This window comes from Gossypium arboreum, chromosome 12 (genome assembly GCF_025698485.1).
Source record: "Gossypium arboreum isolate Shixiya-1 chromosome 12, ASM2569848v2, whole genome shotgun sequence".
NCBI lineage: Eukaryota > Viridiplantae > Streptophyta > Magnoliopsida > Malvales > Malvaceae > Gossypium > Gossypium arboreum.
In genome coordinates this window covers 113,504,384-113,519,562 of record NC_069081.1, presented here as the reverse complement: position 1 = coordinate 113,519,562, position 15,179 = coordinate 113,504,384, and the positions used below count along the sequence as shown (strand labels likewise).

Here is a 15,179-nt window from a genome sequence, read left to right as displayed (position 1 = left end):
CTTCAAAACTAAATATAAAAATTAATGAATTTAAATTTAATACATAAACATTGATTCAAAATGTAATTTAATATATATAAAAAAACACACACACAGACAGTCAGACACACAAAGTATTACAATTTCTAAAACAAATTCATCCTAGTGAGAAAAGAATGCCAAATGATCATCACCTCTCATTAATCAAAGGAAAAAGATCAAAAAAGAAGAGGAAACAATATACAACAGAGGGCTGGTTCAAGCTTAGATGAAGCCAAAGTATTGCAATGCCTGCATATAACTTAGAGAAGTCCTTTGATGCTTCCAATTCAACCGCCAGAGAATCCAAAACACTGGAACAAAAAGCCAAAGTACGCACGTGTAAGCCAAAGTCAGGCCAATAAGGAAATCACTTATACTACCCTCAAAGCCACATATGTCAAAGCACATTATCTGATCTCTTTGAATTATGATATGGAAAGATAAATTTTTAATAATGCCACCATAATGCAAGAATTAGAATTTGTTTCGACAAAAGTCATTGATCATGTTATTAATCATGTGCCTTTGCATGTACAGGCGTTGCATGTAAAACCTACATAGTTTAAATAAAAAAAATCACCAAATCCATGGCTTATCCTCAAACAATCTATTATTTAGATACGTAAACAAGTCAAACAGAAAGCAGCTCATGGCAAAGCATTTTCCTGATCCACTATGTTAGTTGTTTTTATCTTTATTTCTTCCCTGAGTTCAACTTTAAACTTCAAAATATCTAAATATATTGATGCTCAGAATGCTTAATATTGCGGACAACCAACACAATAGTCTAATACTGATTTATCTACTATGAAAAAATACTAAATTATAAGTTACATAGAGAACAATTTCAATTATTTTCACTTCAAAAAGCACCAAAAGAGTTGAACAACCCGCCTAAATTTCATCTGTTAAGGTGGAAAACCTCAATTACACAAAAGCCTCTCTCAGCCTTTTTGAAATAAATAACCAGCAACTACTATGAATCTTATAGCAAAAATATATATAAGAACAAGTATATTACCTCTGCAACAAAAGGCCATAATTTGCTCAATTGTTTGTTCAACCATTTTGCCTAAAAGGACAACATAGTATAAGACAGTAAGCAACTACACTGAATAAAATCTTAACACCAAAATGGAAACATCTTTTTCTATACCTAACACATGCAAATGTATCTAGTCTTTGAGATGCATATTTTATGCCTTGTCGCATAATGCTCTAACCTAAACAAGATAACACAAAAACAGAGTTACAACCAATTATAACCCAGATGAAACAGGGAAGAAAAACGAGGACTTCTATTGATCAACTTGAGAACAAAACAATACAAGTAAAACGTAGAAAAGTCTTGCCTCGAACACACAAAAGTTTTCGTGCAAATACACCAAGTTCTTTCGAAATCAACTACATCAAATAAATCAAAAGAATATATAAATGTTTTAAATGGAAGAGAGAAAAAAGCTGATTTTTTTTTCATTAATTATAACTAAAAATTCAGACGGCAATAGAAACTAATGCTATTGGAATAATATCTTAAAACAAATTCAATTCAAAATCATTTTGGTATTCATTTCGCAGCCAAATATAGCCTAATCTATTAAAATAATTATACAATTAAATTAAGTGCTCAAAATTTCCATACTTTCTTGAGAAACAAACAGATCGTTAAAAAAAAAAATACCTGCTGCTCCGAAAGTGGCTTACATTCCATCAGCTGCGAGATCTGTTCATCGAGATTGAAGGTTGAGTCTGTTGTGCACCCATTTTTGATAATTAAGTAGCAAGAATAGAAATGATAAAGAAAGGGAGAGACCATTGTAGGAATATTCTGTAAATATTTTAGGAATATTTTGTAGATATTTTTTTTATTAAAATCCATTATTTTAAGGATCATATCTCCTATTTAGTATCTTTCCTAACTTAGAGTTTCCTAAAGTAGTGTCATAGGTTGTATATAAAAACTCGATTTATGTTCTATTTAGTATCAAATACTCGATTTCTACATGGTATCGACTTAGGTTACGATTTCTTTTTCAACCTAGACCATGTCCAAACTCCTTCTCCTACTTGGAGATTACTTCAAATCCGAAAATTTTTCCGGTTCGATGCTCCATCAATTAAATGCAGTCGACTATCACCGCCATCGATTGAATGGCAACAATTTTCTTGAATGGTCCCAATCGATTAAGATTTTTCTCTTGGCGGGGAAAGATTGGACTACGTTCTTGGTGAAATCAAGAAGCTTCTTGTGGTGATGCTAGTTTTGCTAAGTGGATGCGTGACAATGGTCGTTATGACTTGGCTCCTTAATCCCATGACCCAGTATAAGCGAAACTTTCTTCTTTACACCACACCGCTGAAATTTGGAGTGCAATCATGAAACCTACTCTAGCACGGATAACATTGCTTTGAATTATATCATGTTGAAGATTAAGCGACCACCCTTAAACAAGGAACCATGCTCATACTCTCTACTACAATACCCTTATCGCTCTTTGGCAACAATTAGATTTGTATGCACATTATGATTGGGTAGATCAAAGAGATGTCGCTCTTTATCGACAAATTGTTACTCAATGAAGACTTTTTCAATTTCTCCAAGGCTTAAATAAGGACCTGGACGAGGTTCGCGGTAGGGTCCTGGCTATTTCTCCTCTTCCCTCCCTTCGAGAGGCTTTCTATGGTCAAGAAGGAAGAAAGCCAAGGTGTGTGATGTCGTCGATGAACCATATTCCACTTCGAAGATCTGCTTCTCGACCCATCAATCATCTCCTCTTCCAAACGGGGGAGACCTTGGTGTGATCATTGCAAAAAGCCCGGCCACTCTAAGGAAAAGTGTTGGAAGCTTCATGGTAAGCCTCAGGACTGGAAGTCCAAGCACTCTCGAGATAATAAATCAAGCTTTGTCGTTGCCACCTCTGTCACTAGTTTCACTAAAGAATGATTGTTGAACTTCAAAACTATTTGGAAAGTTTCAAGGGTCTTGTGAGGTAATCTGGTCATAAAAGATCCGAAGGTAACCTTTCTTCTCGCATTTTTCTCCTCCCGCTTGACTCCTAATTGGATCCTCGATTCGTGCTACGGATCATATGATCGGTAACAAGGCATTGTTTCACAATTTTTCCATACCTTTGGTAAAGTCATCAAAACGGTGATGGTACCTTATGCAAAATAGAGGACATGGCATCGTTATTCTCAATGAACAGATTGCACTTAAAAATGTTCTCTTTGTACCAAATCGGCGTGCAATCTCATCTCTGTTAGTAAATTGTCCACAGACTTGCATCGCTCTGTAATTTTTAATGATCGTGATTGTATTTGCAGCACCTTGAACTCAAGAAGATGATTGGTAAGGCCACTTGCATAATGGTCTCTACATCCTCCCTACCTCTCCTAAAATCGAGATCTCCAAGTCATTTCTTGCTTTAGGAAAAGTTGATCTTGTTATGTTATGGCACTTTCGTTTAGGCCATCCTAGTTTCCAATACCTTGCAAAATTGTTTCTGCTCTATTCATTAATAAAAGGCCTAATTCTTTTTCTTGCAAAGTTTGCTCTCTTGCCAAACATACTAAATCATCTTATTTTCCTTCTACATACAAGCCTTCTTACCCTTTTGTTTTGATCCATAGTGATATTTGGGGCCCTTCTCGGGTGAAGAATGCTGATAATTGTAAGTGATTTATCACTTTTATTGATGATCACAGAGGATAACTTGGACTTATTTGTTGAAAGATAAATCTGAAAGCGCTAGTGTTTTTGTGCAATTTTATAACATGGTTCTCACTCAATTTGGGTCTAAAATCCAGCTCTTTAAATCGATAATGGCGTGAATTTTTTGCTAGGTCTTTAGGTGATTTTTTAAGGAAAAGGGCATAATTCAGATTAGTTCTTGTGTTGGAACCCCACAAAAAGCGGCATTGCCGAAAGAAAAATAGGCACCTTCTTGAAGTTACTCGTTCTCTTCTATTTACCACTAATGTTCCTAAATATTTGTGGGGAAAGCCTTATTAATCGCCACATATTTAATCAACCGGATGCCTAATAAGGTTTTAAAATTTCAAACACCTCAATCTATATTTTTGCACACTTTCCTCATTTTAAGCCTATCTCCTCCATTACGCCACTTAAAATTTTTGGTCGCACTGTTTTTATCCAAAATATTGCTCCTAATAAGTCCAAGTTAGATCCTAAGTCTTTAAAATGTGTATTGGTTGGGTATTCTTCACTTAAGAAGGGTTATAAATGCTATCATCCTCCTTCTAAACGATTTTCACCACTATGGATATAACATTTTATGAGCAGATTCCTATTTCACTCAGTTGAAATTGGGGAAACATGGAGTGATTTTCACCACAATGTATCTCCTCCTAATCTTCATTCTCAACCTTCGAATTGCCATCTTTTTCGCCATTACCGCAGATCACACCGTGAATGCTCCCATTGATTCTCCTGTAGTACCTATGACTAATTCACCTACACCCACTTTAAACACTCTTCCTGAAAATACACCTACTCCAATTGACAGTCTTCAAAAACACCACCACCCAAACAACTTCGTGTCTACACAAGAAAAGAAGACATATCCACGAGACTGCTTTTGCAATCGATTCTTCTTGAGAATTGGATTTGGATCCATTGCCGAAATGGAAGAAGAAATCAATAAGTCCACTACTCTAGATGACTTTCCTATTGCTATTAGAAAAGGAGTTAGACAAAGGCACCAAGCATCCTATTGAAAAATTCTTGGTTATAATTCATTGATGCCATCTTTTCAAGCATTTACAACAACTTTGGATAAAGAACAAGTTCCCACAAGCATAGCTGAAGCTCTAAAGGATCCAAAATGGAGAAGGGCTGTTGAAGAGGAAATTTGTGCACTAGAGAAAAATGCTACTTGGACCATTATAGACCTTCCTCAAGAAAAAAAAGGTCATCGGTTGTAAATGGATCTTTCTTTGTAAAGTATAACTCCAATGGCGATCCAACGATACAAAGCTAGACTAGTGGCGGAGGTTTCACGCAAACATATGGGATAGACTTCACGAAACTTTTGCACCTGTGGCAAAGCTTAACACTATTCGAGTACTCCTAAGTTTGGCTGTAAATTGCGATTGGAAATTACACCAACTTGATGTAAAAAACGCATTTCTTAATGGCAAGCTTGAGGAAGAAGTCTATATGCAATTGCCACCTGGCTCAAAGTCTATTGAAGGTAGCAACAAGGTTTGCAAGCTCAACAAGTCTCTATACGGGTTAAAACAATCACCCAGAGCTTGGTTCGAGAGGTTCACTAAAGTTATTCTTCAAAATGGCTACAAGTAGTCCCTTGCCGATCATACGCTTTTCATCAAGGTAACTTCTACAAATAAGAAAGCTATCCTAATTGTGTATGTGGATGACATCATTCTTACTGGAGATGATGAGGAAGAGATTAGCAATTTGAAGAAGTTGTTAAACAGGGAATTCGAAACCAAGGACTTGGGAAAGCTAAGGTATTTCCTAGGAATGGAGGTGGCAAGATCAAAGAAGGACTTGTGATCAACCGAGAAAGTATGTACTTGATTTACTCAAAGAAACTGGTTTTCTTGGTCGTAAGTTTACCGATACACCAATGGAGGCAAACTTGAGATTCAATAAAGAAGATGAGTCCTTAGTAGACAGAGAGAAATTTCAAAGGTTAGTTGGGAAACTAATCTACTTATCCTTGACAAGGCCGATATAGCTTTTCCGTAAATGTGATAAGTCAACACTTGACTAATCCTCTTGAAGAGCATATGGCGTGACAAATAGAATTCTCAAGTACTTGAAGAAAACTCCGGACACGGCTTAATGTTTAAGAAGACACAAGATGAATCTGTTAAGATTTTTACAGACTCTAGTTGGGTGGAGATCTCACCGAAAGAAGATCCACTAGTGGGCACTTGCACTTTTGTTTGGGGTAACCTTACAACTTGGAGAAGTAAGAAACAATCTATTGTTTCAAGAAGTAGTCTTGAAGTGAATTTAGAGCACTAGCTTTGGGGATATGCTGAAGAATTTGGCTACTTAAATTACTAAAAGAACTTGGCACAAATCGGAGGATCACTTTGAAGTTTTGTGTGATAATCAATCGCCATTCAGATTGCCAAGAACCCAGTTCAACATGACCGAACAAAGCATGTTGAAATTGATAGGCATTTTATTGTCGATCAAGTCAACAAAAAGACACCACTCTTTCTTACAGATTGCGACATTCTTACCAAGGCTTTGCCAAAACACGTGTTCAATAAATTCCTATTCAAGCCGGGATTATACAATGTATATTCTCCACTTGAGGGGAGTGTAGGAATATTCGTAAATATTTTAGGAATATTTTGTAGATATTTTTTATTAAAATCTCTTATTTTAAGGGATCATATCTCCTATTTAGTATCTTTCCTAACTTAGAGTTTCCTAAAGTAGTGTCATAGGTTGTATATAAAAACTCTGATTTATGTTCTATTTAGTATCAAATACTCTGATTTCTACAACCATTAAGGCTGGTGGTATAAATTTAGCACAAAGGCCGAAAAGGTAAAATAGGAATCCGAATATCTTTTATCCTCGAAACCAAATAATGAAATTACATGACAAATGCCTTCTTGGTATTTTAACTATAATTAGTACAGCTTTTTATATTAATGGATTAAAAGTTTAAAGTTGTTATTAAATAGATTGTCGGGTTTAATATGTTCATTTTCTCTACAAAGAAAAGTTTCAAATTAGTAATTATAATTTTGAGTGTTTAAAATTTGTATAATCTATTAGATTTCTTAATTCGAATTATCAATCATATTCAATACATTGAATCAATAAATTATTTTTATGATGACTATAGCCTTTTTAAGATAATTTCTTCTATTTTCACATATTTTAAGAGTCATGAGTATTACCTTATATTATTTTATTTGGCCACTATTTTTATTTTTAAATTAAATAGAGAAATGTTTATTAACATAAAAGGAATCTATAAATAAAATAAAAGGAATATGTACTTATAACATAAAAACAATAACACGTAAAATACAGCAAGTGATTTATAGGTGGCCCAACCATCGCAACATTTTATCTGTTCCCTAATTATTATCATATGCCCAACAATTAACAGCTACATGTCTGCCTTAGCAATCAAATATAAGAAACTTATAGCATTATCACCTTGGCTCTCTTAAACAGATCCTTAATACGAGCAGAACCAACACCGACTAAAACTTCCACAAATTCTTTGTATTAAGTTACTAATTCTTTGTATAATAAAATTAGAAGAGGTGATCTAAAAGGCATAGAAAAACAAATATAAAATTTCTTTGTATTAAGTCACTTAGTCCCATATTCCAATAAATACATCCATCCATGACAAAGAAACAGGAAACTGACCTATAAAGGAAGCATTGCTCAGTCCTGCATTAATTAAAGATAGAACCATAAAATTAGCTTAATTCTGCTGGGCAAATTTGCCAAAGATATGTAATTCCTGTTTTAAGTAAAGTCGAAGCCTTAAGGGCTGGTACAAGTTACTAATATCACATGTAATTCCAGTTCATGGCTGTTATAATGGTATTATAAAGTCAAAAATAACTTTCCTCGTGTAATGATGAAAATGCCCCATACAAGTTCAATTAGTTGCTGCCAAACTCAAAAGAGCTCATATGACTATTACAATACAGATATACAGAGAAAGAGCAAGTTCTACCTAAAATAGGAAAAGAACAACGAACTCACAATTAGTACTGAAGCTCTTTGAAGCTTGGGGCCCCCCATCCGCCACTTCTTAAAGGCCGACATCGAAACTTGAGCTGCTTTGTTGTTCAAACTCTCAATCTTTCTCAAAATACCCATACACAATGCTTATGTTCGACATATGGATATGATGATATAACTTCTAAGAATCCTCCAAGTACAAGGAAAAACTTAAAAAAAAATTGGTTGTACTCATGTCAAGCACATATTTGTACCTAACACTCGTACCTGAGTAAGGATAACATAGCAGAATTGTAATGTTTATACATCTAAAGGAGGCATAGCACTGAAAGAAATAAGCTTTAAATAAAGGAAAAGGATTCTCACAATTTGATTCTTCTTTTGTTAAAAGGGTCAAGAATTTGGAAGCCGTTGTGTATGCTGCAGTATATGCCTTGGTTAAGATCTCCTTATATCTGATCTTTAATGCCGATAAGAGCAGGATTTCAATGGTTTTATCACCAACCTATCCCATCAAAACACAAAGTGGCGACTGAGAAATCCATTTTTCATTATGTTACTCGAACTTCTTTAAGTATTAGTATCAGACAATTGTGCTCAAACATATATATATATATATATATATATATATATATATAATCCTTTAAAGACTCTCTAGATACCAATTTGAAACAATCTTGTTGGACCAGTTAGATTTAGAAGGTCTACTGGCCAGACAGCCTAGAGATGAACTAAGAGCATGGACCCTACATTGCTTGGATTCTTCAATCCATGAGGACGTAACCTTTAAGGATCCTCTAAATACAAAAAAGAAATACTCAGAAAATTTTAACTAAACCCGTGTTGGATAATATACTTAGTACTTGTCGCTTACACTCGAATTCAAATAGCATAGATTCTAAAAGATACTACAAGGACTGACGGAGAGACTCACAGTGGTGCTATCTTGCATCCAAACTCATAAAATTATGGAGATCGAGATTTAAGATCCACACAAGCATTTTCAGCCTGGATTTCCAGCCGTGTTCTGGACATATTAAAAATATACATTTAGAAAACATCATTAGCACAAAGACAACTTTGCAAGCACATAAATCAACACAATAAAAAAATAGATGTTGGACTATCAAATAATTAATCATCATCCTCTCGTTGCAGATAGACAGACTTATGTGAGAATTTATAACTATTTAGTGTTTACTACTTCAAATAAATCCAAACAATGTTCGTTGAGAAATAAAATCAAACATCTACTGTGTACTAACAAGCCAAATTCAGCATACAGAACATCTTCGGTTGATAAAGCATTGAAAGGCTTATGGGTGTGCAAAAGCCAGTCGTTAAGATCCGTGATTTTTTCGTCTCCCAGTATAGTTCTTTTTGGACACCACCCACATACCTTTAAGCTTTGCCACTTTCCCTAATTCGATTCAAAAAAAAGTAAGAGAGTCCTTTTACCTACTAATTGAGCTAAACTTATATTAACAAAGGAAGAAGACCTTGCAATAGAATGAGTTGAATACCTTTCTACGATTTTCCTTTCCCTTGTAGGCCTATCACTACTAGGTGCCACTGGCTCTTTCTTCTACTACCTTTGACCTTTTTAGTCCCTTCATCTTCACTCTCTTCTTCTTCACCCTCCCCCTCTTCTCTTTTATTTGGGGAAAAAGAAACAATTTGGGGGATTTGATTAACGAGTGGGTAACCAAAAAATAATTTTTGGGAGTGAGCGGGATTTTGTCTTCTTTTATTAAAAATAATAGCCTTTTGCGGCGTTCTTTAAAAAAAAAATGTCGGTAATTTTCTGATTTATTGCGATGTTTCCACCAAAAATGCAAAAATGCCACTATAGCTCAACTTTTTGCGACCTTTTACTAAAAACTGCTATTATTGCTCAATTTTAATTTTTTTTTATTTTTAACATATATTTCTTTTTTTTACAATTTTTGTGTTGAAATTATCATTTTTTGGAATTTTTTTTAATTTTGAATATTGAATTTTTAATCTGAAATATGGACTAAAATTTTAAATATTAAAATTTTAAGTTTTTATTTTGATTTAATCATAGACATTTTAAAAATATATTTATGTATTTGTATATTGAATAAATATAAATTTTATGTATGCAATATATAAATATAAAATGATGTTATATCAATAATTGTGTTAATAATTTACGTAACTAGATCAAATTAAATTTCATATATCCAATTGCACTTTGATCCCCATATTTATCCCTAAACATTGAAAATTAAACCCCGATCCCCAAACACTAAACCCCAAATCCTAGATCATAAACCTTAAATCATAGATAATAAACTTACACCCTAAACCCTAACTATATATAGTTACCTATCCTATCAATCATTATATTTTTTAATTTTTTATCAATGTTTTTTCTTAATCTAATATTTAAATATATATGAAATGGTTTAGATTAAATATTTTTAAATATAAAAGCATTAATTGATTGTATAAAATTTTATCACGTAACAAATCTCAAGTAAACCTTAAATCTTAAACCATTTAATATATATAAAGTTTATCTATTATCTCTTAAATAATTTAAATTATAATCATAATTTTAATATATTAAAATTAATATTATCTCTTTTACAATTATATAAGAAATTATTTAATATATAAATTTAAAAATACTAATTAATATAAACCCTAAACTCATATCCCCTAACCCCTAACCTCTAACCCGTATCCCTATAAACCCTAAATCATAAAGGATAAACTATAAATCATAAACCCTAAACCCCTGACCATTGACCCCTAACCCTTAAACCATAAACCATAATCTCTAAACCCATAATCCATAAACCTTAAAATAGTAACTCCTAAAGCTTAAACGCTAAACCATACACCTTATACCATAAACCCTAAACTATAATGATAATTAATTCAATATTTTAAAATTAATACTATCTCTTTTATAATTATATAAGAAAATATTTATCATATAAATTAAAAAACACTAATTAATCTAAACCCTAAACTCCTAATCCCTAAACCCTAAACCATAAATCCTAAAACATAAACCATGAACCCCTAACCATTAACCCCTAACACCTAAACCTTAAACCCCAACCCTTAAACCATAATCCCTAAACCCATAATCCATAAACCTTAAAATAGTAACTCATAAACATTAAACCCTTAACCATACACCGTAAACCCTAAACTATAATGATAATTAATTTAATATTTTAAAATTAATGCTATCTCTTTTACAATTATATAAGAAAATAATTAACATATAAATTAAAAACAATTAGTCATATACCAAAAATCTTTAAAATTATTTTAAATAATATTATTTCAATTTTTTCATTTTTGTATGTTTTTCAAAACGCTAAAGATCGAAAGATTAGCGGCGTTTTTTAAAAAGCGCCGCTAAAGGTGTACTTATAGCGGCGTTTCTTAAAAAAGCACCGCTAATACCTGATCTTTAGCTACGTTTTTAAAAATTCTTTAGTGGCTTTAGCGGCACTTTTTAAAAATGCCACTAAAGGTGTATATATAGCGGCGTTTTAAAAAAACCGCCGCTAATACTCAATCTTTAGCGGCGTTTTTAAAAAGCGTCGTTAAAGCCACTAAAGGCTCAATACAAAACGACGACGTTGTGTTAATTTTTTTGCTCCGCTAAAGATCAAGCATTAGCGGCTTTTACTAAAAAGTGCTGCTAAAAGTGTACATATAGCGGCGTTTTTAAAAAAGCGCCACTAATACTTGATCTTTAGTGTCGTTTTTAAAAAGTGCCACTAATGCTCGTTCTTTAGCGGCGTTTTTCATTCAAACGCCGCTAAAAACCTATTTTGCTGTAGTGGCAAACTAGATCCTGATGATGAACAAAAAAAATTCCATTTGGCTTACAGAGACTGGGGTTTTTTCCAGGTACATAATCTAAACACAATTATACCTTGTTTACGTCTATGGATTCAGTAGTTCATTTTTACTGTTGGGTGCAATAATTAATCAACTACGGGGTAGCAGATGAAGTGATTAAGAAAATGAAGACCGATACACAAGATTTCTTCAACTTGCCTTTGGAGGAGAAGCTGGCTTATACGAAGATACCAAATTACCATGAAGGCTAGGGTCAAGCTTTCGTTCTTTCAGAAGACCAGAAGCTTGATTGGGGCGACATGCTCTTCCTTTTTGGCCTACTTGTATCCTTAAGAGATACGAGATTGTGGCCGACCAATCCTCCTTCATTCAGGTAAATCAATAAAGCCTCTTGACCCTTCAACTTCTTGACCGTAATAGGGTATAGCATTAATTGTCTGCAACTTTTGCTGTATTCAGAGCAAGTTTTTTTAAGTACTTGTTGGGTTTTTTATCACAAAACAAAAAATAAAAGAACTAAAATTTGTGTTGAAAGATGAAAACAGAAGCAAAACTTAGATGTTGAAGGAGAAATTTGAGTTGACTTCTCTCATTCATTCAATTGTTTTAAAGATAAAAATGTACATATATTAAACTATTACATTGAAAGAGTAATAAATTTTCTGAAAAGTAACTTGCATAAAAAACAGCTCAATAGTAACCTACTGACTGTCTAAAGCTGCTTAGGTTGACTAACTTTATCTAGGCAAAAAAGTTGTCAGATTAGATACAGGTCGCTTATCACACAAAAAAATACTTCATCCGAATAACATATGGTACTTTTACATATTGCTGTATTTCATCCAGGTAACTTACATATGTTGTTTGTTGCCACCTTTTAGCATATTTCATCCGGATAACGTACATATGCTGTTTGTTGCCACCTTTTAACACTCCTCCTTGGCTACAAAACAGCAAACTCTAATTTCCTTCCTTAAACACTCGAACCTTGTAGCAACAAATGGCTTGGTCAAAATATCAGCAAGCTGATCCCTCGAAAAACAATGGACCAAGATGATTTCTTTAGTTAATTCTGCTTCCCTCACAAACTGATATCTGATCTTGAAATGCTTCGTTTTGCCATGGAACACTAGGTTCTTGGCTATTGCAACAGCTGACTGATTGTCTACCTTAATCTCTGTTGATTCTGCTTGACTAGCATTCAAATCATCCAACAGCTTTCTAAGCCAATTTGCTTGATTAACAGCAGTAGCAGCTGCAATATACTCAGCTTCTGCAGTGGATTGAGCTACTGTCTATTGTTTTTTTGAACTCCAGCTGAAAACTCCTGAACCTAGAGTGAAAAAATATCCTGATGTGCTCTTCATATCATCAACTGAACCAGCCCAATCACTGTTTGAATAACCAACCAGCTTCAATTCTTCAGCTCTCTCAAACATCACACCATAGCCTAAGGTTCCTTTGACATACCTTAAGACTCTTTTAGCAGCCTTGAAATGAGCTGTATTGCAGCAATGCATGAACCTTGAGAGAAGGCTAACAGCATACATAATATCTAGCCTTGTTGCTGTTAAATAGAGTAGGCAACCAACCAAACTCCTATACCCTTTTTCATCCACTCGATCATGCTCATTGGTGCTTGATAGTTTCTCTCCTATTGCAACAGGAGTGCTAGTGGACTTGCACTTTGACATGCTGAATTTGCTTAGTACTTTCAGTGCAAATACTTGCTGGCTTATGCAAATGCCATGCTCATTCTGATTCACTTCCATACTAAGGAAGTAGGTCATCAAATTAAGATCGGTTTATGGAAGTAGGTCATCAAACCAAGATCAGTCATTTCGAACACATCTTGCATCTGCTTCTTAAAATTCTCAATCAGCTTACTTCTGCAGCCAGTAACTAATAAGTCATCCACATAAATTGAGACTATCAATAAGGTTTCTTTCTCAGCCTTTTCACATAGAGTGTAGGCTCACTGAAGCTCTTCTCAAATCCCAGTCCTGACAGGTATGCATCAATCCTGTCATACCAGGCCCTTGGAGCCTGTTTTAGACCATACAAAGCCTTCTTGAGCTTGTAGACTTTGTGTTCTTCACCAGCAACCTTAAATCTATAAAGATTTCTTCCTTAAGAAAACCATTTAGAAATGCTGACTTGATATCCAATTGATGGACTTTCCATTTCTTCTGAGCAGCTAAGGTAAATAATAGCCTTATGGTATCTAACCTTGCAACAGGTACAAAGGTTTCAAAGAAATAAACCCCTTGCTACTGATTGTAGCCCTTCACAAGTAGCCTAGCCTTGTGCTTGTTCAGTGACCCATCTGCATTGTTCTTGGTCCTGAACACCCATTTGACACCAATAACCTTTCTATTTGCTGGCCTATCAACCAGCTCCCAAGTATCATTCTTATGGATCATTCTCAGTTCAGCTTCCATAGCTTCTTGCCAGCAGCTCTCTCTTACTACTTCATCATAGCAGGAAGGCTCAACCATGGTTACAGCACAGCCTTCATAGATGTCTGCTAGTGTCCTAGTGCCTCTGACAGGTATATCATCATAATCACCTTCAGCTTCAGCTTCAATCTTAGCATGCTGCAAGTCAAGATCATTTTGGTCCTCCTCAAGCAAACTTGCCTTAGTTCCATCCCATTTCCAGTAGCTTGCTTCATTAAACTTCACATCTCTGCTCACTACAATCTTTTTGGTCAATGGATCAAAGACCCTGTATCCCTTTTTCACATTGTTATATCCAACAAAAACTCCAGCATGGACCTCTTCTCGAGCTTGGTTCTTTTTTCAGTTGGCACCAATACATAGCACAAGCAACCAAACACTTTCAAGTGTGAAACAACTGGTTTTTGTCCAAACCAGGCTTCAAAGGGTGTTTTACCCCTAACTGCATTAGTTGGCAGCCTATTCAGCAAGTAGACAGATGTGTTTACAGCCTCAGCCCAAAAATTGTTAGGCATATTGGCCTCAAACAGAGGGCACCTGGCCATATCAAGGACTGTCCTATTCTTTCTCTCACAGGCACCATTTTGCTGTGGTGTGTAAATGGTTGTCAATTGGTATTGAATCCCACCTTCATCACAAATATTTTGAAACCTTTGAGACACATACTCAGTTTTATTATCTAACCTTATGCACTTCAGCTTATAACTGGCTTGGTTCTCAGCCAATGCCTTGAATTTGCAAAAAAAATCAGCCACATCTGACTTTTGTTTCAAGAAGCTCACCCAACAAAATCTGGTGCAATCATCAATGAACAGTGCAAAGTTCCTGCTTCCATTCAAAGAGGTGGTCTTCATAGGTCCACAGATGTCTGTATGAACCAGTTGGAGCCTCTCTTGAGCTCTCCAAGCTTTGTTAATAGGAAAAGGCAGTCTGGTCTGCTTTCCAAGTTGACAAACCTCACATACATCATTCTTGAGCTCGATCCTGGATATGTCTTCAACTAAGCTCATTTTGTGTAGCAAGCTTAGTGACTTATAGTTCACATACCCCATTCTCTTGGGCCACAAACATGATTCATCAGCTAGAGTAGTATGTGCCTTAACTTGTAGCTGATTCACATCTAA

The 15,179-nt window shown here is 34.6% G+C and overlaps 1 protein-coding gene and 1 long non-coding RNA gene across 2 annotated transcripts; both read right to left on the bottom strand.

Moving 5' to 3' along the window:
• Positions 1-15: 15 nt before the first annotated feature.
• LOC108485764 (uncharacterized) lies at positions 16-8,776 on the bottom strand. Its single transcript, XM_053022993.1, is given in 8 exon segments — positions 16-332; positions 1,043-1,093; positions 1,703-1,744; positions 7,418-7,441; positions 7,763-7,836; positions 8,108-8,246; positions 8,676-8,681; positions 8,684-8,776. Coding segments are annotated over 5 exon segments (318 nt in total). The 3' UTR covers positions 16-332; positions 1,043-1,093; positions 1,703-1,744; positions 7,418-7,435.
• Positions 8,777-9,029: 253 nt separating this feature from the next.
• On the bottom strand, positions 9,030-9,563 carry LOC128285351 (uncharacterized). The gene is made up of 2 exons (XR_008275859.1): positions 9,265-9,563; positions 9,030-9,161 (listed from the first exon to the last, which is right to left on the bottom strand). It is a non-coding gene; the product is annotated as an uncharacterized LOC128285351 (long non-coding RNA).
• Between the last annotated feature and the right edge of the window lie 5,616 nt (positions 9,564-15,179).